This window comes from Bombyx mori, chromosome 15, assembly GCF_030269925.1.
Source record: "Bombyx mori chromosome 15, ASM3026992v2".
NCBI lineage: Eukaryota > Metazoa > Arthropoda > Insecta > Lepidoptera > Bombycidae > Bombyx > Bombyx mori.
The window spans coordinates 12454443-12477693 of NC_085121.1; the positions used below are offsets into that span (position 1 = coordinate 12454443).

The following is a 23251-nucleotide window of genomic DNA, read 5'->3' on the forward strand; positions in this document are numbered from 1 at the left end:
GCAAGTGTGGAGGATGCCCATGCGCTTATAGTCAATCTCCTATAATTATAATAAACGAAGACAACTGCGAATTCAAAGACTGTGACGATGGCATAAGTTTCGATAACTTACTGGCTTTAATCGAAACTATTATGTCCCCAGAGGCTACAGCGTGCACTCCATGCTCTGCAACTTGTATGTGTCCAAACAAAAAAGGGTGCTGCTGTAAGAAATGTAAATGTGGGAAAAAGGCCCATTCAAAATCAGGCCGTTGTAACTCGTGTGACGGTAAATTCGAATATTCAAACACGAGAGATTTATGTAATTTTATTGATAAATGTAAAAACAATGGTGATACTCACGTAACCATTATTATATCTGATTATGATGATTAAAACTGAAAGTAATATGTTGCTTCTTATTATTATAAAATCTTCAAGTTTGTAAATTTATTGGAACGGTCGATAGTTCTGTGGTATTTTACTTGCGTTTTGTAAGAATGGAATTGCGTATTCGAGATTGGGCACGATTTAAATGTAATTGAAATGTTTTCAACGTTAGCTTGGTGCAATCCGACATTATAAAATAGGATTAAATAAATAAAAACCATTCGATCCTTATTTTAATTACATTTCTAAAAATAATGTAACAAATAATATTTCAACATTGTACTTTTACGTAAATAAAGCAAAATGCCAACGAAGTTTTTTATTACAATATTATTATTGTTCTTAATAATACTAAAATAAGTGACGATGACCTCAAAAAAAACATTAAAGTATATCCACTAAATATCCACATACACTAAAGTATGTCCTTTGTTATGTTAAAGACTTTGCGTCGAGTAATATTTTATTATGGCAAATCAAAATCGAGTAAGATAAGGGGGGCGAGGTAACTATTAAGCATTACCACTTAACCAAAGACTACGCTTCATCAGATTCAACATGAACGCGGTCTCTCGTCAATATGGTTGCTTTTGTACTGTACAATACCACGCAAAGGCGTTGACGTGTCTTTTTTTAGAAACTCCGAAGCTCGAATAAGCGTCAAATAGGACAACAGTAGGCGAATAAACTCTGCTTTGTGTCTGCCCACTGTTTGGCGGTGGCGTATCAATCCGCAAAGGATAGACATTTCTCTTCTGCCACCTCTTGTAAATTGGCTCAACTACCGAACCAAGATACCGTTGGGTCAAGAAGTCCATTCTTATTCTTCTTCCCTTCATCCCACTATGTGGGGTCGGCGCAGCGTGTCCTCTTTTTCAATTTAGGCCTATATACGTCTTCTCTGCACTCACACTCTTCTAAAGTAAAACTCACACCAAACTCCTTTTGCGACGAATTTAATTATTACCATTTATTACCCATTAATATGGTCCGAAAATAATAATTCTTACCGCACTAGTGCGCAATATTTCGGTTGAAATTTTCAAGCTTATACCGTTTGAATTGAGACTTGTGTGAAAAAGGGTCACAAAGCAAGTGTGTAAATAGTAGCTATGAAGTCATACTAGTGTTTCACTGCTCCTGCTTCTCATCCTGCCCATAAAACTAGTATGTCCCCGTCGGTACGATCCTTCTGTTGTTGTTAGTTATTTGGAAGCATAACATACAGGCAAATTATTCTCCTATCAACTCCGAACTAATAATCCATTAATGTTGATATTTACTAAAATTAAAATTAATATTTACTGGTAGCAGGACGTCTTGTGAGTCCTCGCGGGTTATTACCATCATTGTACCTATTACTGTCGTGAAGCAGTAATGTGTTTCGGATAGAAGGATGGGGCAGCCGTTATACTGCAAAAATTGAGACCTTGGAACTCATTTTTGAAGATGGGTGGCGGCATTTATGTTGTTGATGTCTATGGTACCCACTTAACGTCAGGAGGTCGTCAGCGTATCCAACTATCTAAGTTACATAAAAAAAAGCTTATGATATTTGAGTTCTGGATTATCGGCCAGTATTTGATATTCTCAAAGCACAATCTTGTCTGCTGCTCTAATGCCACTCAGTAACTCGTAAGGCCAATGAGTTTTATCGGATAATAGTAGGTACATACCCACGTAATATTCCTCTAAATATTAATTAGTTTAAAAGTAATATAAGTTAGATCTCAAAACATAGATAAAGAAAACTAACTACCCTCGAGTCCCTTTAATGATGATTTTATCACAGATTGAGATTTTAAACTCATTTGAAGACATTCATAGCACAGGGAGATAGATTTTGACGTCCTTTGTTTTTTAAAAAATAATAAACAAAACAACAACAAAAAAATTATCATTTTAGATACAATTAAAGCATTTTTGTTTAAATACCAGTTGTATGATCTCTATTGTTCCATTGTTTGATAACAATTTGTATCTAGTCCAAAGCTATCGTTGTAAACAAAAGGTATTCGACCAATAAGCAAATATTTCTTTTGTGTTCAATTATCAACTACGTGCTCTATTCGTTTGCGGAACCAAGCATTATCTTAATTAATAATGCTGTTAAAAATGTCCTTTATAACAAATCTAGGTAATTCTGGAGGTATAAAAGCACACGGTATTCGAAATATAAGTACATATTATATAAAAAAAAATGGCTTCTATAAAATTCGTCGTGTTTACCGCTGTGACGCTCCTCTTAAATGTAAGTTAAAACTTAATCTATAAACAGTATTTTTTTTCTATAATTATTTGTAGTAATTCAGTAATTGGAAAATTTCAACTCCTTACTAGTTTATTTACTTTCATTGACAAATCAATGATGTTTATTAAATTTCGAAGGAAATATAAAACCTAAGGTCAGGACGTAAATTAAGGTTACATAAATAGCGACACATCGACTATACTCAAAGACAACTGCGCCTTTATCTTGGAGTGAGCGATGTTATTGCAAAATAAAACAAACAAATCATTGCAGAAAATTTTATATTTAAACATTTTTCTAGGCTATTCAAACTTCGACCTAGTTCCATTCTGGCTAAGCCCATGCTTGGCCTGAAGAAGCTGGAAAAGCCCCTGAAAGAGCAGCAATCCCTTCACGTCAAAAAACGAGTTTTTGTATTTATATTTGTATTTTTTAGTGTCACTGGGCTAAAACTCAATACATTCCCGGGTATAATCAAGTTTATTATGAGGATGATGACAACGACCTTGACGATATTCTCCCCTTTGTGATTCTCGCTTTATTGGGACGTGGGCGTTATGGCGGATGCGGAGGGTTTGGCGGTTTTGGGGGCTGTGGAGGGTGTGGAATTTATGGAGGCGGCGGAGGCTGTGGCAGTTGTGGAGGATTCGGAAGCTCAGCAGGTTGTATCCCGATTCCCGACCTTCCGGTAGGCCCTGGTGGCAGATGTGGAGGAGCATGCGGGGGTAGCGATGGTGTTGGATGCGGGGGTTGTGCAAATTGATTTTCACGACGTAAATTTCAATAAAATAAATTACATCTACGAGTATAAACATTTGAAAACTCAGCGTCATTTATTTTAATTTTTCATTCTCATAGCTCTTTGTTCTTTTTGAATCGATTGAATACATGGAAGCATGAATATGCAAAAGAATATTGAATTTGAAGTATTGAAGAATACTAGTGTGAGGTATACTACTATTAGTGATATCTTATATCTAATGATAGCGCGGAGATAATAAATGATATCTAGTGCGATAATAACGTTTCACTATATGTTATGTAACGATTATTTGTAAGACACGCTCTCTAAAAATGAATAAAAACCGAATTTTTGAAGTCACATAATAGATAGTTTATAATTTATGAAACATAAATATAGTCAAGTTAATCAAGTTTCAAATAAAATACATTATAATATGATCATACAATATTTTTTGGTATTCCTAATAACAGAGGTAAGCATTAATTTTGTTAAAAATATTAATATAATAGAAATTTTGTTTCTACTGTTATAATCAATAATTATGAACATTTTAGGTGGTATACACTTACAAGCCGCAAAAACAATCTCTAAGTTCACAGACGGGGAAAAATTCCGCATCGAAGAACATTGCGACAGTAACACCAGCAAGGTATAAAAAATCTTGTAAAAGAAGACACGGGTCGCACTCTACTTTTGCCAATAATATGCCAGACTTCCCAGAAGTAGAATACCCAACAGACATGTCAGATTCATCCAGACCTTTCTATTTTAACGAAGGCTCTATTTTAAGTCCTTTTCCGAATGACGTGAAAGCTTCTTTCCAAAACATAATGTCACAGAGTAAGCCAAAAAATAACGCACAATATTTAAGCACTGGGATATTAAATGTCGCAGAAATTCTTAAATCCAACAAACAAATGGAAAAGCACGATGAAAAAGATGTTCATTTAGAGGAAGAACATGAATGTGATAAGATAACACGTGTTGAGAAAAAAGACGAGTTTAATGAATTTCCTGATCTTTTAAAACCCATAGAGCAGAATGAAAAAAAAGTGACTTTTAAAAAACAAGAAAGTACCAAGGCTTCTGATGATTTTAAACAAGAAAAGGAAAATGATGAAGTTTCTGCTCTTCTTTGGACCGACATGAAATTAGTTCAGGGTTTGACCAACGAACTACACGAGGCGGATCCAGTTGCAGAGGCAAGTGAATCAATAGAAGACGAACGCAGTTCTACTTTTTCATGGCTTAGTGGCAAGATAACACCAGAAATTTGTGAAAAAAGAGAAGAACTAAATAAATTTTATGATTTAATAAAAGAAAATACGGTCATAAAATGGCCGGTCACAATAAATGGTATAACAAAAGAATGGTTAGGTTTTGTTATTGAGGATACAAAACCTGTAACAAATGGAAGTGATGTTGCAAACAAGGATACAATGGCTAAAGATTTATCGAAAAACACTTGTCTAGAATTCCCAGACGAACAACTTCCTGATTCATTAGTATGCGATTATATGGATAAAACAAACCTGACAGACACCATTTTTGAAATTACTGAAGAAGAATATAATAAAAATGTCACATCAGAAGAGATAGAATGCTACGTTCTAACTCCAATGGTGATTCCACGTCGGTCGAAAAAGACACTTGAAAAATCATTAACAAAACCTGAACATACAAATCATAATACTTCATTTTATGAGTGGGATTAGAGTGTGATTGATGTAATGGGAAAATTATAAGTACTGAGATAAATTGTAATCTGATACTACTCAAATATGTCCATTTGAGTAGTATTACAAAATATATTAAGCGTTCAGTTATTGATAAGAATAGATTCAAGATGTATGTATTTATGTTTACAATAGAAATATGTGTGGTAAATAAATTGTAAAACGTTAGCTAGATTTTCTTACCTTCCTTCTTGGTTTAATTTCTGTATTTCTAAAAATTTGATTTTACCTGAAACAATTATATTGCAATCTGTTAAAAGCTATAACAAGTTCATTCTACAGAGTATTTGGGAATTTACTAACACGGTTTATATTTTAGTAGCTGTAGTATCTTCAATAGGTGAAAGGCTCAGAATCAACATGCGCTATTTCTAATGTTGCATCGTAGAACAGGTATCTTTTTGGGTCTGGAGGATAGCCCCGGACTTTCGCCTATGCAGTGGGGAGAGTAGGCGAGATATATCGGAGTTCAACCAACTAAGACCCCCTATCGAATAAAAAACCTGCGTCTGAACTCCGGATGAGACATAGTTTACCCAATACAGGATGCCGCAACGCAATCCAACCCGCAACTACCTTTGTTCTAGGTTGGCGGGCTGTCTGAAGCCCGCCCAAATAGGGCACCAAACTCGTACCCCCGAGGTACTATTGGGTTAGAGTCAGCACGAATCAGAGAGTGTAGGATGTGTGTAAAGCAGCATGGGTATGCTGCATGGGTGTGTATGCTGCATGGGTGTGTTTCGGATAATACTATATTTTAAAGTAGTTACTGTAATTCAAAGAGATAATATGTCTGTAAGCGATCAACAGCATTAAGATTGTAGTGTTCGTAAGATCTAACACTTCTGCCCTTTAAAGGTAAATAAGCAATTTAGTAAAAAATTTCAGTACCGGTTGAAGGGCGATTTAGAAAATCTTATAATAGTTTCAGTCCAACTTATATTTTCTATTTCTGAACTATATATAAAATGAAGAAGAATTTCATGAACTGACAACGACACAGAACGACACAATAAATATTGTCACGTACAGTCGACAAGAATTACTAAAATGATGATGCAAACGGAGAACTTTCCCGTTCTTACTACATTTTTATCTGAATGCTACTTACGAAACTTTAAAGTGATATTAATGAAAATAAACTGTTGATAAAACTACTATTACATAAGTTTATACCGTTAATTTTATCACGTGAGATCTGTGAACGCTACGCTAGATAAACATTAGACCGATCGGCACGTTTCTAAAATAATTGTTCATAAATGAAATATAAAACAACATAGTATTTATAATTCAGCACGATATAACACGATTCTAGTTTCAGAAGAATGGGGCTGAGAGAAAAGGTGGCGTTAATTTTGATAGTAATTTTTCAGGTTAGTAAACTTTTAGCAACATTTTAACTTAAATTTTGTTTGAAATATACCCATTTTTAGTACATTTACAATAACAATTATATCTCGAATGCTATTTTGCAGATAACTAACATAATTTGCATGCCCCGAAATTCAAGAAAGTCTACATTAAAAGATTATTTTAAAAGTCCGGATAAAAAATCAAGCGATGAATTATATTCACCTAGAATTCCAAACTACAGACCAAGTTGTAGAAATGATGTAAACTCACAAATGAATTCAGTTCTTAAAGAGTTCCATTTTCAAGATGTAGAATATCCAACATTTCAATACAGCAATAATCCATTTAACTCGTTTAACTATATTTACCATGACCAAACATTGGAACCAAAACCATATGACGTAAACCCAGGTTTACAAGCACAGATTAATAATCTCAGAAAAGAAGCACGGATGAAACGTAAACAAGGCGCCATAACACGTTTAAGTAAAGCAAATATAGGACAATCTAAACAATTGCAGGGACACCCTGATTGTGTTCTGTCACCAAAAACAAATATTGTAGACCTCATAGTATTCCCTGAAGTTGAATATCCTATAACTGCTTCGGATATGTGGTCGTCAAAGTTTAAAAATTCTATGTCAAGTTTTTTAAATAGTGCGCAACAGTCTCCTAACGTTTACATTAATTTAGGTCCAAACTTAAAATCTAACGAAGGTTATTCAAGACAACCAAACCAACGTACGGTCTCACGCGAAGTAATAAATCGAGAACATAATGCTTTTACAAAATCTAAACGAAAACGTAATGATAAAATGAAGCCAGGTTTTTTAAACCAAACTCGTGGAATTCATAAAATGAAACAGACAGACCGACAAACCGATCTAGCTAATACGGAAACGTGTAATTCCAAAAATAATAGTACTATTAAATTGTTTAATGAAACAATGATATTTAATAAAACGAGTGATCCAAAATCTTCGTTATCAGATATCACCATAAACGATCTTGAAGTTAATCAACAAAAAGGAGTATTGTTTTTAAATGATTCACTTGAAATGAATAGACTTATTAAAACTGATAATATTTTAAAAACCAATCTAACGGAAAAGATATTCCAAAACAATTCGTTGTCAAAAGAAGATAGCGCAGAAGATGATAACAGCTTCTTCAAAAATAATACTGGATACTTGTCTGACGATAAACTTATACTTTTTATAGATGATCTAATCAGAGAAGCCATAAAAAGTATTGCTTTCGAAGATGCTCAACCGCTGATCGATAGATCTATAACCAATGAAACAATACAAAAAAATCAAACGGCAAATCCTAATACATACACTTTTATGGAAGAAAATAAAACCCATGAAATTAATAATACTTCTTGTTCTTCTATCGCACACAATAAAACTGAAAACTGCACAGAAAATGTATTAAAAAATATTAAAGAAAGTTTAACTCCATTCTCTGATATACCTTTTAAAGTTAACTTGTTAACGCCAAATTTTTTGGAAGCTACGTGCGATTTACTTGATGAAAAAGTCGATAAGAATAACTTTGAAAAAACTATGGTAGTTGAAATGGCTGAAAACTCATACGGACATGAAAATGATTTGCCAGAACCAATTCTTATTTGTTATATTGACACAAATAATGTAACTAACAACAGCGCAATAAATATATGTGATATTATTGCAGAGCAAGAATGTGAAACAAGCTCAAACTCTCGCATGAACCCAAATTCTGAAACGAAATTGAAAATAATTGCACCTTACATGGAATCCTACAATTCGGAATTGGAAAATTTTAATCAACTTCGTACTTACCCTAAAAACTTTGAAGAAAAACAAATTCATTGCCATTATAATTACATTGAAAAACAGACAATAGATGCTCCTAATTTGAAAACGTTAATTATTAAAGACCCTTTAATTTACAACATTGAGAAAAAGAAATATTCGCCACATTTAACTTTAAATTTATTAGATAATGATACATACACACAACAAACTCAGAAAAATATTAAGGATAAGAATTTACAATTAGATTTGCTTACTAATATCCCTGAACTATGTTTACTTGAAGAGAATCACTTTTCTGAGTCATATCTTGAAGATGAAACAAAAAAGAGAGAGCAAAATTTAATCAAGGAGACCTTAACTGCCACTCAATGTGATGATGAACAATTACAACCACTTGAGCTATTGATTTACTTGACTGATTCTGATTCAAATTATAATGAACCTATAATATCATCAAAGGAAAATGTAACTGAAAAGTTTTGTGAAATTATAGCTATGTTATGTGAAGGGAAAGGAAAAAACCAAATACCAATAAATGAGACTCATCATCAATTATCAGGACAACTAAATTGCGATAACATAGACTTAGTCAGGAATTATTCATTTTATAATTTTGGTCCGACCGAGGACGGTATATTAAATAATATAAAAGTAATTCCTAATTGTTTTCTGATAATAAATGATGAAAATGTTGTAACTAGCTACTCTCTTGTAGAACTCATCATAGATATCTTTCTCGAAGATTGTAATAGCAATTTGCCAATCGAATTTCTAAAGCCTTATGTATCAAACAACGGACCGCATAACATCAGCAATTTAGGACCTATTAATGCAAAAGATACATCAATAAAGTTTAAACCAACTCCGGTGCATTCACCATTTGACATATATGTTACTAGTACTCATAAAAGTAACCAAACAAATAAAAATAACCAGGAAAGTAACGAAACTTCATTTAAAACTGATGAGAAAAATAACAGCATGGCAGTAACTGATCCGATAAGCGATAAAGTTGACCAAAATGATAGACCTTTGCATGTTCTTCCACATCATGATGAGATTGGTAAAAATTATATTTCATCAGTAATTTCTGCAACTACATCACCTGTTAATGTAATAAATGAAAAATCGAAGCCTACTGACCCTACCCGAGGCTCTTTTTGTGATCCAGACGCAGTGATATCAGATAATACAACAAACACCTTCTCGGAAAAAATGGCATCGAATTCTTCGCTGAAGGAACCAGCTGCAGATAACAAAATTGGTGAAAATGTTGAACCAAAATACCATCCTAATGATGTAAGATATCAAAAAACACCGCCTATGGTCTCAACACATACTCCTAATAATACAATAGGGAATAAAATATCGACAGCTACTCCTATATCTAAAAATGTGAATAACGACTCAAAAACTGAAAAAGCAAACATGCATTCAAGCCTTCAACACTGCATTTCATTTATTCCCGAAAATTTGTCGAGACCAGAAAGCATTACAAATGAGAATAATAAAAACGTAACATCAGCTAGCACAGTAGTCAAACCTGCTCTAAGTACCAAAACGCCAAACGATTTTGAATTTGATCCGAAAGTCGACAAAAAAATTGATATTCACGATAAAAGTAATAAAATATCCAAAAACAAAGCGAATAATTTCAAAGAGTCAGCCATTTTAACTAATGACGAACATAGTCATAAATCACAATCGAATATCGTCGTACCTCATACTGCTAAATCAACTGAAGGTGCTTCACTCATAGCAGGTAGCATATCTAATGAAACAAAAAATGCTTGGAACGATGCTTTAAAGACTAAAAAAACAGATACACCTTACTCTCTTCATAGCCATTCTCCAACTCTTGAAGATGTCCACAAACTAGATAGTACAAATAAAATAATGGAAAAAGCACTAACGAACGTGCTATTAAAAAAGCCAGCTTCAGATGATAAAAAAAGGCAATATTTTGAATTAAAACAAATAGAGAATCATTTTAGAAAAACATCACAAATAAATAAGTTACCAACTGATGTTAATAATCAACAAACAAAAGATTTTGATCCCCTGTCAAAAACTACCACAGCTCAAAATAATGAACACAGCGGTTCAGTACAGTTCATTAGACATGAAAATAATAAAAATACAGAGTTAAAAAAAGATCAACTTTCTTCAAAACAGATTATCACAATTTACCGTGATCATTTTCTAAATGGATCACTGCCATCAGAAACCAATGAATCAACATCGAAAGATGAATCGCCTTCCAAACAAAACAACTTAAATATAAATGAAACAACGCAAGCAAATAAATGTCAAGTCAAAAAAATCACCCCTAAACAAGTTATAAAACAATACCGCGATTACTTTCGCAACCAATGTGATGTCAAAATAAACGAAACTAATTCCAACGATACAAAACTGACTTCAATTGCAAAGTCTAAGGGTAGTCGAAATTATGTTCAAGTTAATGAAATTACTTCCGAAGCTTCCACGGATCCTAAAAGAATATCGTACATTACAGATTCAAGCAAAAGAAACGTAGAAAATGAAGAATATAAAAAAAACAATCATAATCCCAAAGATGACGAAATGTTTATAATCGACGTGAATATCGAAGACTATGTTGAAAATGAAGCGCAACCATATGACATTAGTGTTACAGATATGCCGTACGATTTTAGCGATGATATGCCTAAACAAAATGACGTTGGGGTTGAAATTATAAACACAATCACCAATATTTTCGAACCAGATGAAACAAGTAACGATTGGAATCACGAATCTTACCTAATACCCCATTTCTCATATGATCTAACAGATAAACAGTGGCACGACATAAACACGTTTAATGACTTAAATCGAGGAACAGAAACCTCAACTAAGGAATATACTTTAGAAGACGACATGCTACTACTGACTGAAGCAAAAAAATAGAGGAAATACATACGTCATCATTAATTGACAATCCAATGAAAACTCTTAATGTGGACTATCACATATTCTAGTAATTTGTCAGGTATACGTTTTTAGTTCACTTTAAACAAGGAAATGTTATGCGGTAGCCAGTGGCTTGGCTCTGCCCCTGGCATTGCTGAAGTCCATGGCCATCAGGTGGGCCGTATGCTCGTCTGCCTAAAAGGGCAATAAAAAAAACCTACTCATTCCTTGAAAGACAAATCTTTCGTATTGATTTAATGGAAGTAAAGAAGTATTTATTTATTCATGAATGTAGATATTATCTAATAATTTATTGTATTATAAAATATATTGATAAGAATTTGTACGATAATATTATTAATTCTAGAATTAAGAATGAAATAAACATGATCACGATACATAGTATTAGCAGTTTTTTTTACCTTACCTCTCTAGTAGTGATGTTATGGAGCAAGCGCAAGACAGGGTGAAGTGGAGACAACTTGTGAGGGCCCTATGTACCAGCATGGTACCCTAGGACTACAACAACAACAACCTCTTTAGTCGATATTAAATATTCGACTATTGAGATTTACAGACATGGACTATTTGGTCGTAGTGTCATTTACAGAGACGAAAATAATTCACTTAGACTACTAGAATATTAAATATTTGTTAACCAGATATATCAATCAACGCTTGAGTAGGGTTTGCTATAATGTTTGCTTTATTTTGTAGATTCAATTTAATGTTGGGTATTATACTTTGCTGAAAAGGGATCCCAATTATATACTGGACAATAAAATTGTTCCATCGTTCACCACTGTGGAGAAGTACCTCTCTCTTGTCTTTCTGTGTTTGTCTAGTATTGTAAATTATGATTAGTAAATTATGTTTTTTTTTTTAATTATAGATTAGATTAATATATTTATGATTTTTATATTTGTAGGTGTATTCATCGTTTATTATGTAATATTAAGGAAATATTCGTCATATTTCCTTAATAACAGTTCGGATCACTAATTGTAAAAGTAATATGTTTTGGAGCATTTTTTAAATTAGATTTCTTATTATTTCTCGCTGAAGATTACTACTAATTACTACTTCTGACGGCAAATTGTGAAAATTAAACATCTGTTAACAATTTGCAATCACAGCCCGCCGCTAATTTTGCTTATTAAATAAAGTATTAGAATAATTTTGATACTTACTTGTTTTATTTAGTGAGCTATAACAATAATAAAAAAAAGCAAAAGAAGAAATAGTATCGTTAATTCGAAATAATATATAAATATAACCTACATAGACTTGTTTGAATGATCAAAATCTCAGGACGCTATCGAGCCCTATCCACTTAAAGTTCGAAATATAATTTTCATATTATGTATTGACATTCTAAACCCGAACATTAATATAATACAAACATAAAAAAATATATTGTATACATAATGATCACAATATAATAAAACGCCTATTTGTATTTCAATAGCACAACATGCACGTGTTAATAACAAGTCTGCTTTCGAATGTCAACATGATTTAAAAGATACTGTTTGAATGAAATGGATTAATTTAAAATTAAAACCTTATTTATTCATTAAACGAAACAACTATGCAAAAACCTGTTAGTGTAAATAAAAAGAACCGGTTGTATTTCCAACGTACACAAGAAAAGAGAAACTACAGATTAATCATTTTGTTGATGAGAATATATTATTTAAAAATTAAATAACCAATCAAATTAAATTGTTTTGACAGCGATTTGTATCTTCATAATGATATGAAGTTCCAATGATATAATATGATCACGATTCTGATCGTATTCATTTAATCGAATATTATCAATCATTTCCATAGAAATGCGAAATAAAGTTATACAAATAAAACTACATAACTCAGTATAATACTGTGTAATACTTGACAATATTGAATCCCGCCACAATATCTACCTGTTCTAATAAAAGATACCGGTTATTTCATCAACATACAATAATAGCAAAGCCGTTTCTATTCGTATTTATTCGACGCGAAGACAAATCGACAAATAAGGAAAACTGTCAACTCATCAAACGACAATTATTTGTAATCTTCGAACCAATTACCCGTGAAGCAGGAAAACAATTGGTCTTCGTCATCTTTACACAAGTTGAACTCATCCATTTTACAAAAAATATTATGTGTAGAGGTTTGTAATTGGATTGTCAGAGTATTAATGTGGTTTTGACTCAAAGGCTACTTCCACACTATTTAACTCGAAAATTCTAAACTTTGTGCTTAGTGCGAGTTTTTTAACGTTCTTGACACTCACTCAAACCTTTATCTAGGTTTGCCGTTGGGGGCGCTGTTCCAACTGCATACAAATTTGAGTTAACTTTCACGCTATCGAGAACGTTAAAAAACTCGCACTAAGCACACTGATGTAACTATTTTATATTGTACTGAGTGGACCAACGGATCAACGATCCAACTTAAGTGTTTCCCGAGGCCCATAGACGTCAATGATAAAACCCACCTTCAGGCAAGAAGTTGAAATCTCAATTTTATTGAATACCACCACCATATTGAATGCATCACGCTTGAAGCCAGAACGCTTAGTGCTTCGCGGTATTTATCTAAACTTTCTAAGTTAACGAATGGTAAAAATATGAATGAGTCTTCTGTAGCTACGTGACTGTGGTGCCTAGGCGACCTTGCCTCTGCCTGTGATTACATCATATTGACGAGCGTGGCGAGCGCCGGACGCGGTTCGGCGAGCACGAGGAACCGTAGACTGCAGGGTTCGTCTGTACTAATGCTGCATTGTTTTGTTTCAGAGAATAAATACATTTATTCCAAAAAAAAACGTTTTCGTTCGTATTTGATTTCTTATTAAGATTAATTGTTTTGTAGTAGCTAATATGGAATATATTAGTCATAGGTATGCTAGACAGGGTAGGACAGCAATTTTGGTATGTTTTGTTAGTAGTAGTAGCGACATTCTAGTGGTAGGACCTCTTGTGGGTCCGCACGGGTAGGTACCACCACCCTGCCTATTTCTGCCGTAAAGCAGTAATGCGTTTCGGTTTAAAGGGTGGGGCAGCCGTTGTAACTATACTTGAGATCTTAGAACTTATATCTCAAGGTGGGTGGCGCATTTACGTTATAGATGTCTATGGGCTCTAGTAACCGCTTAACACCAGGTGGATTGTGAGCTCGTCTACCCATCTAAACAGTAAAAAAAAATCCCCTTTGTGTTACCTATAGACTCCGGTGTCTACTTAACACCAAATGGACAGTAAGCTCGTACGCCCATTAATTAAAAATAACTTAAAAATCTAACTAGAAGAGAGTCATTTATAACAAAATCTTTTCAAACATATCGTCCTCTTGCATTAAAACTGTATAATCTCAAAACTTAGTAATTTGACAGGACTCTCCTGTTTTAAAGGTGTAACATGTGATATTTTTAATCTTAATCATATTTGCAACATTAATTATTTCTTTTTTACCAATCATAATGTCCTATAAAGTAAGAAAAAATTAGGTATTAATTTTGTTAATAGTAGTCAAAACATAGGGAAAAAAAAAAATTGATACTAAACTACGCTCTTTGGACAGTATTTATTTATGAGAAAAATACTGGTGATACCAGATGAGACCGCATATTAACTCAATCTCGAATATTTTTGGAAATTGTATACTTTTAATGCTAAAAGACGATAATAATATGTAGTTTAGATGCCCTGTTATTAGAAGAAACTATCTATCTATCGCCTAAAAGTAAAGTTTGCGTGGTAAAATGACCAAAGTGACCTCTTCATTAGAAAATTAATTATTTCGACCTAACGAATAATGCAGATGTTTCTGAACAAAATTCAAATTCAAATTCAAAATCATTTATTTCGACTTAGATGTCAGTATAACAATGTTAACTTGTTGAATGTCAAAATAAAAATAACAATGTTAACTCTACCACCTCGGTCCCAAAAAAAACCACAGTCCTGAGAAGAACCGGCGAAATAAACTCAGCGGGCTTTTTTATTGTTTTTTCTCAAAAAAAATTTTTTTTTTAATAAGTAAAAAAAAATACACGTATTGTGACTAAATGTGACATTTATTTTAATGTACTAAGTGCAGCTACTATTTTTATTTCCCGATTGAAGACTTAATTACCCAACGATTTATATAAAATGCCACTATTTCATCACGACAATGCAATAATTTTCCGGGATTATTTATTACCTAGTAATGAATTGTAACGTAAACAGTGTAATTACGTAGTTATACTACACAAATTACAATAGTATGTACCAGCACTTGTGTCTTAGCAATTTTGATGAAATCAAAACAATATTTTAAATACGGAGGGGTTTTAGTTGGTCTGTTCTATTTCTATCGCATAACAATTAAAGAATAGACATACCTGGAACCTCGGGGTCTACAAAGGGCCCTCGATTCTCTCTGTGCTTTTTGTTCTATGGGGCGTGCTCTGAGGAATTGTTCTCCATCTCCTTTTTACCATTACACCTTCCGCCTCCAGAGCAGAGTTTATGCATACTATTTAGAAATCCTGAGTTCATTGACAGTGCATTACCAGAGATCTTTCATCATCGCCCTGCTTGCAATGAAGTCTCTTACATGATGTTTCCCGAGCGCTATGACATGTCCTTCTTCAAACGAGGCTTGCGGAGAGTACATAGCGGTAGGCAGCGATTTGTCTGTGCCCCTGACATTGTTGATGTCCATGAGTGACGTAACTTACTCACTATGAGGTAGGCAATACACTTATCGACCTACAGAAGCAATATAAAAAAGATTTTGCGGCAACGCATCGACATGAGAAATTAGTGTTTTCTTGATTAATATTGACGAATCACAGGCGGACAAATCCACGAGACTCCCTGTGTATTCATACATTACGAAACGGTTCAGTGAAGCCCAGGGTCCTTTGTGCACAGTAAGAGATAAATTGCTGTTGATTGGCCTTTGTTTAACTAATTGGTTGTTTATCTCAGAGCTCCCCATCGAAGATAAACGATTGAAGGGAAGATAATTCTATATTTCGACTGATTAAAAATATTTGAAGTTACGGCAACAATAGTATAGTGATATATATTTATAATATAGTGGATATTTTTAAATGCACAACAAAAGAATAGTAAAATGAGAATATATGCAGGTCGTAAATGGTCGTAATTTGTAGCCCAAATACAGACAATGATTGTGATAGGTAGCCAATCATCACCATCGCTACGGTTATGAAGCAAACAATTAAAGTAAGCGATTATATTATATTTACGATTTTTATATATTTATTAAAAAATAGCGGATTCCATAAGTTCATAAAAATATGTTTATTCTCTTCTTGAATCTCTGTCCACACAATGCTGCTCTTCATATGCGGTCCATTCTTTTAGGTCTCTTGCCTTTCGCATCCAGTCCTACCAGCTATTTTGACCAGGTCGTCAATCCAACGCATTGGTTGTCTGGTCTCGTTACGACGTTTGGTGTGAGGTTCCACTCCCGTACTTTTGTGCCCCAGGGATTGTCAGAAATGGTTATATCATTATTATTTACCTGAAAATAGTTCTTGAGTATATTTGTAGGTAGGTGATGACTTTAAATGAAACTTTTTCCCTTTTTTTTAACGGCCTTTCTATTCTTTGTGATTTCGAGCACGTTAGACCAATGTGCTTAGTGCTAGTTTTTTAACGTTTTCAAATTTGTATGGAGTTGGAACGTTCGCCTACGTTTTCGCTAGGGGCGCTGTTCCAACTGCATACAAATTTGAGTTAACTTTTACGCTATCGAGAACGTTAAAAAACTCGCACTAAGCACACAGATGAGCTCGCCCATCAAGAGCGATATACAAAATATATAGAACCAATAACCGTCAGAATAATTTGGTATTATAGATTCGAAAAAAAAATCATACGGGATACTTAATGTTAATGCGGACCAATGCCTCCACTATCGTGTATTAGGTAACGTAGCGTCTGCGATACGGTTTTTCGCACAATTTCAAAGTCACCCAGACGCGCGCGGTAAGGTTAAAACGAACATTAACAATGAAAACAATATGTTACCGAGATATTTCTTGGTTTTAAAAAAAAGCAAACAATGCTTTATTCTGGGACCGTATCAGCGTTAATTATAATTGTATTCTTAGAGTACTTCGAACGCGTTACCAGAAAAGACGGAGACAATATTGGTGATTACTTGCAAAGAACAAAATCGCGGGAAGCAGCCCATACACAGCCTTGGCCTATGATGCTTTGCGAATAGCCAAAGACACGATGAAATGGCACAAAATCATGAGGATGAACGTCATGGATGAAGCTGGTCACGACCCTCAGAGATGAGAAGCGCGACTGGAGGCTATTCATATTAATTTGTGGAGTATGTTGTGAGCCCGCTCAGGTTTATAGTTAGACGAATTTTGAACCAGAACTATGTTCTCCGATTACCTCGTGTGATAATCGAATGTGTATCACTACATAGTATAAAACAAAGTCGCTTTCTCTGTCCCTATATCCCTATGTATGCTTCAATCTTTAAAACTACACAACGGATTTTGATGCGTTTTTTTTAATAGATAGAGTGATTGAAGAGGAAGGTTTATATGTATAATAACATCCATTAAATAGTGGAGAAATCAATAATAAATAACAGTTTCCGAAGCGAAGCGAGGGCGAGTTGCTAGTGATATACATTTATAATAGTAATATATTTATGTGTATTCTTTGCACTTTTTAATGTATCCGTCGCGATGCAGCCAGTAGATGGGTTGACCGTTAATCTATTTTGTGACTCCGACCTCATGAGGTGAGACATATCTCAAGGTTATATTCTCGTTGCAATGTATGTAGGTCTGGTTACGACCAAAAAACGAGGAGGCCAAGAGCTCGTCCCTCATTTAAAGCAATTGAATGTTTTTTTTTTTTTTTTTTTATTGCTTAGATGGGTGGACGAGCTCACAGCCCACCTGGTGTTAAGTGGTTACTGGAGCCCATAGACATCCACAACGTAAATGCGCCACCCACCTTGAGATACAAGTTCTAAGGTCTCAAGTATAGTTACAACGGCTGCCCCACCCTTCAAACCGAAACGCATTACTGCTTCACGGCAGAAATAGGCAGGGTGGTGGTACCCACCCGTGCGGACTCACAAGAGGTCCTACCACCAGTAATTACGCAAATTATAATTTTGCGGGTTTCATTTTTATTACACGATGTTATTCCTTCACCGTGGAAGTCAATCGTGAACATTTGTTGAGTACGTATTTCATTAGAAAAATTGGTACCCGCCTGCGGGATTCGAACGCCGGTGCATCGCTCAACACGAATGCACCGGACGTCTTATCCGTTAGGCCACGACGACTTTAATATGCAATCTATGGGTAGGTACTTAAATAATTTATTAAGTGCGCCTATAATATTGTACATACATAGCATACATGGCATTCGTATCTTAACAAATTAATATGCGCTGATATCACACAACATAACAACCAAGATAACCATAAACAATAATACAATGCTATCTGCCGTGAAGCAGTAATGCGTTTCGGTTTGAAGGGTGGGGCAGCCCGTTGTAACTATACTGAGACCTTAGAACTTATATCTCAAGGTGGGTGGCGCATTTACGTTGTCTATGGGCTCCAGTAACCACTTAACACCAGGGCGGTGAGCTCGTCCACCCATCTAAGCAATGAAAATAAAATATATATAGGTGCGTCTTAAAATTCTAAAATGAAAATGATCTTGCACAATTTCATCAAAGTATCACAAATATGAAACTTTCACTATCCAACTGGGTTAAGGGCCCCGATTCAGAAAGTATACAAACTTGATACGTCGCGTTATTCGGTAGCCATATCCACTTGTGGTTTGTACCATTCACCCTGCCACTAAAGGCGTAGTTTTTTGGGTAGATTTCAAAAAAAAAATCTTTTATCCCGAACTTTTAATATTTTAAATTTAATAAACATTAATGTTAAAACATTGTAAATAATCATAGAAAATATTCAAGAAAATGCACCATCCTATACAAAAAATAAGAAATTTTCAATGCATAACTACATTAGTTAAATTATCAATAAAAATATTGCTAAAAGAAATTCTTTAGGTGTTCTAGTGAATCCACAAAAAAAAACACAATTATTATCATAATTAAAACTAATTTTATGGTTTAACTAATTAATCTCAATAAATATAGATACAATGACAAAAAAACTGTAAAAGTATTTTTAATTAAGTTTAAGACTCATGAAAACCTAAGAAAATACTAAATCGGTAATCTAATGCATTATTTACTTTTCATGATTCTTGTCTGTGTTTGAGACGCACACAATACACGAAAAAAAACCACCTAAATTGGCTTTGTAGAAAGTCTAGTCGATGGCCGTAATTTATTTAAAAAAATACTCTAGCTGCAATACCTAAAGCAATAAAAAACGGTGTTAATAATGCAAACACGGCCTGGCCTGTAGCTATTCTAGACCCTTGAATGTTTTATGACAAAACTTGTACAGTCTTCTGGGTCTAGGCTGATTTAAATTGTTTGCCTTAGTGGTTTATTGTACTCCGGAATACTTGTACCGAAATGTTTGACGTTCATGGTCTGGCCTAGTTTCTGTATTTGCATTTTTTTAATTGCGTAGATTGGTTACGAGTTCACAGCCCACCTGGCTGTGATTACGGGATCCCATAGATTTGTAAAGGTTTGTTTTTATATTTTTTAATCCGGTAATCATTAGCTCGTCGGTCAATCTTAAATAGCACATTTAGATGAGCTTGCTTTAGATGTGATTTCTAGTTGTTCCGACAAATAAGGCCGTTTCGCATATTAACGTCACAGATTATGTATAATATTACCGAAACTATTTATACTAGAACAGCTGTACACAAAAAATAAGTCCATACATATTATTGTATATATAAATAAATTAAATGGTTCACAAATTATTTACAACAATTCTTATTTAACCGAAGATTAGTCCGAAGTAGCTTTGAACAGTGCATTAATGGCTGTCTGAAAGTCAGTGACCGTAATATGAATCTGAAAGACGATGCCTCATATCGTATCATAGAGATAACGATGTTGGCATCATCCCAAGCTCTCTGGAGTCTGTTTGTTCGTCGAGGCGTGTTGTTTTGGTGTAACCGAGCAAACACTAAGAAATTGCATTTTCATATTATAAACATGACTTTAATTGGTTTCTATGTGGGGTCGATTGAAAAAGGTACTTTTAAGATGTTTTTTGTTAAGTTCTGATTATATGGTTCTAAATTCTAAAAGTGACAAAAAAATATTTAAGTATCAACACACTAATCATATCATTAGTGAGCGTAATTATCTTACTTAATAAAAAAAGAGTAGGTTTGGAATGTTACGTAACACCGTTTTTAGGTTATAATGATTATTCACTTTTTGTCGTGTTATAACGTATTAAAACTGAACAAAGTTTACATACAGATTAATAAAAAAAGAATTAATGTTCTCCGTAAAAACTTTACGATGCGATTATTTATATAAATGAGGTCACGTTAAAGGATGCTATTAGAATATTACATAATATTATATATTTAGTATTATATATTTCACATTTCGTGGACTCACGCGTTAGGCAGCGGCTTAACTCTGCCTCTGGCATTTCTGACGTCCATGGGCGACGGAAAGCACTCACCATGAGGTGGGACGTATGCGTATGCTATATTTTTTTGCACCACAAGGGCAATAAAAAATGGTTTTTTTTTTACATCCAATTGCATGTGTTCAAATTCTAAACGAATGAGATTTTCAATTAAAATTACAAGATATTGAAATCAAATAGGGCACAATGCGTTTGAAAAGCTTAAATAGTAGGGGAGAGTGGGGGAATTGAGAACGGCGGGTAATTGGGAACACCTAGGGAAGTACTACTTCCCCTTATACTAGATCATCCTGATATTTTTCAACGCATACTTCCAGCGCCCTTCGTTTCGTAGGCAATAGTGAGAGTGAAAGGCTGCACGCATGCTGTCACGATAAATCAAACAATCTTTATTACGTTTATGATGTAATTTTTGTCATGTGTTACAATAGATGTTACTATAATATTTTTGAGTTCAAAAGGCACACTATTTAGTTTCTATTATGTACGTACTATATGTTTTCAAATCTTAGGCGACTTGAAGTTCGCCAATAATTCTACTGAGCATGGCGGCCATTTTGATTTATATTGAATACTTCGGGCAATTGGGAACGGCATCAGGAGGGTAATTGGGAATATTTCTAATTATCCCTTGCGTTCTTAATTACCCGCAATGTCTCGAAATTATGTAAGTAAGACTGAAACTAAATACAAAATTGAAAATCTTGCAATATACTACAAAGAAGAAGCTAAAAATCAAGAGTAAAGTCGTAAGAAATTTGAAGAAGGCTTTAGAAAATGAAAACTAAGAGGAGTTGAAGTCGTCGTGGCCTAAGAGACAAGACGTTCGGTGCATTCATGTTGAGCAATGCACCTGTGTTCGAATTACGTACTCAATAAATGTTCACGATTTACTTCCACGGTGTAATAAAAGTGAAACCCGCAAATTATAATTTGCGTAATTACTGGTGGTAGGACCTCTTGTGAGTCCGCGCGGGTAGGTACCACCGCCCCGCCTATTTCTGCCGTGAAGCAGTAATGCGTTTCGGTTTGAAGGGTGGGGCAGCCGTTGTAACTATACTGAGATCTTAGAACTTATATCTCAAGATGTGTGGCGCATTTACGTTGTAGATGTCCATAGGCGCCAGTAACCACTTAACACCAGTTGGGCTGTGAGCTCGTCCACCCATCTAAGCGATAAGAAAAAAAAAAGAGTTTTACTGCATAATGTGTAACGTAAAATATGAGTCACCACCGACAGAAGATTGGATCATGTGCACCATATACATAAACCCTGGGCACCTGAAAAATGCACTGCAGGCGAGACTAGTCAAGGTTAAATGAGATATGTGCTGATAAAACAATTTGTAGTTATTATCGGGATTTAATTGTGTCGATCCTATTTACCCCGTACCGTTCCCATTTCCCCCGCGGGACATCCCAACCCAATTACCCCATATGGTATCGGGTAAAAAGGAACGCTATTGTTTTTTTTGTTTATTAATATTTTTCATAAAACGTTCATTTTGGAGATTTTTTTGTTATCAATAAGTAGATAGGTAAGCAAAGCTTACGTTTCAATGAAAGTTGATTATGTTTTTGACTTTTTTCTATTAGTTTTGAACATTTGAAGTTAAGTGTTCCCAATTCCCCCACTTTCCCCTAAATGAATATCGAAATTGTTGAATACAAACAATCGGAAATATTTAGCTTTAAGACGACATGGCGAGGGATAGATAGCTAAGAGATGGTTCGTAAAGAAATGTCCTTCTGACATGCCTCAGTGTGACGTTAAATTTCAGTGTTTATATGGAACCGCTGCAGAAAACGAAGACCAATGCTATTTTTTTTTTCTATCTATGCCGATAGCCTTGAGAGGCTATTTCAGCTTCGCCCTAACGTGCGTAGGTGAGCTCACGGGGCTCAAACCGGAGTGTTGCTAACACTGACTAGCAAGAGCAGTGCTTCGCAGAATCTACCACCGGATCAGAAACGCGACCCAATGAGAAGATCCGGCGAGAAGCTCAGTGGGCTTAATGGTAGGTAGTAGCTGATTGTTTATAACACGACAATATTAAAAATCACGTTCGAAATATTTTATTCCATCAAATGGTTTTTGCATTAAACATCATTAATTTTAACACAGCTAATAAACAAATGAACAATATGCAAATAGTAATTATTGGTAGTAAGGGTTTATACCAAACATACCTACATAGGTGCATACGAATTAAACGCCTTGATTAATTACTGTAGCATTAACTTTAGACTAAACACAATAACGATTATTGTGATATTTAAATCGATCGTAAATTCTATTAATGTGATTTGCATACATTCTATAAACTTAATTTCCATTATATTAGCGATAGATGTTGCGTGACTGCTCTTTGTTTTCGTTTTAAAACATCATTAAGGCCGAGCCCTTCGCACGGTAAGGTTATGATAATTTAAGGTTAGGTACTTA

The 23251-nt window shown here is 34.3% G+C and overlaps 2 protein-coding genes across 5 annotated transcripts in view; one reads left to right on the forward strand and one right to left on the reverse strand.

Moving 5' to 3' along the window:
• The window catches only part of LOC101739716 (serine/threonine-protein phosphatase 2A regulatory subunit B'' subunit delta), a 164162-nt gene that overhangs the window by 104458 nt on the left and 36453 nt on the right, over positions 1–23251 (reverse strand). The window lies entirely within an intron of this gene.
• LOC101739437 (uncharacterized) lies at positions 2597–5287 on the forward strand. The gene is made up of 3 exons (XM_038015956.2): positions 2597–2619; positions 3056–3281; positions 3919–5287. Exons 2-3 carry the CDS (start codon positions 3177–3179, stop codon positions 5077–5079), a joined length of 1266 nt encoding a protein of 421 aa, XP_037871884.2. The 5' UTR covers positions 2597–2619; positions 3056–3176; the 3' UTR covers positions 5080–5287.

Coding starts and splice junctions, on each gene's coding strand:
- LOC101739437 (XM_038015956.2), top strand. CDS start 3,177: ATGGCGGATGCGGAGGGTTTGGCGGTTTTGGGGGCTGTGGAGGGTGTG. Junction 3,282..3,918: donor AGGATTCGGAAGCTCAGCAG/GTTGTATCCCGA, acceptor TGAACATTTTAG/GTGGTATACACTTACAAGCC.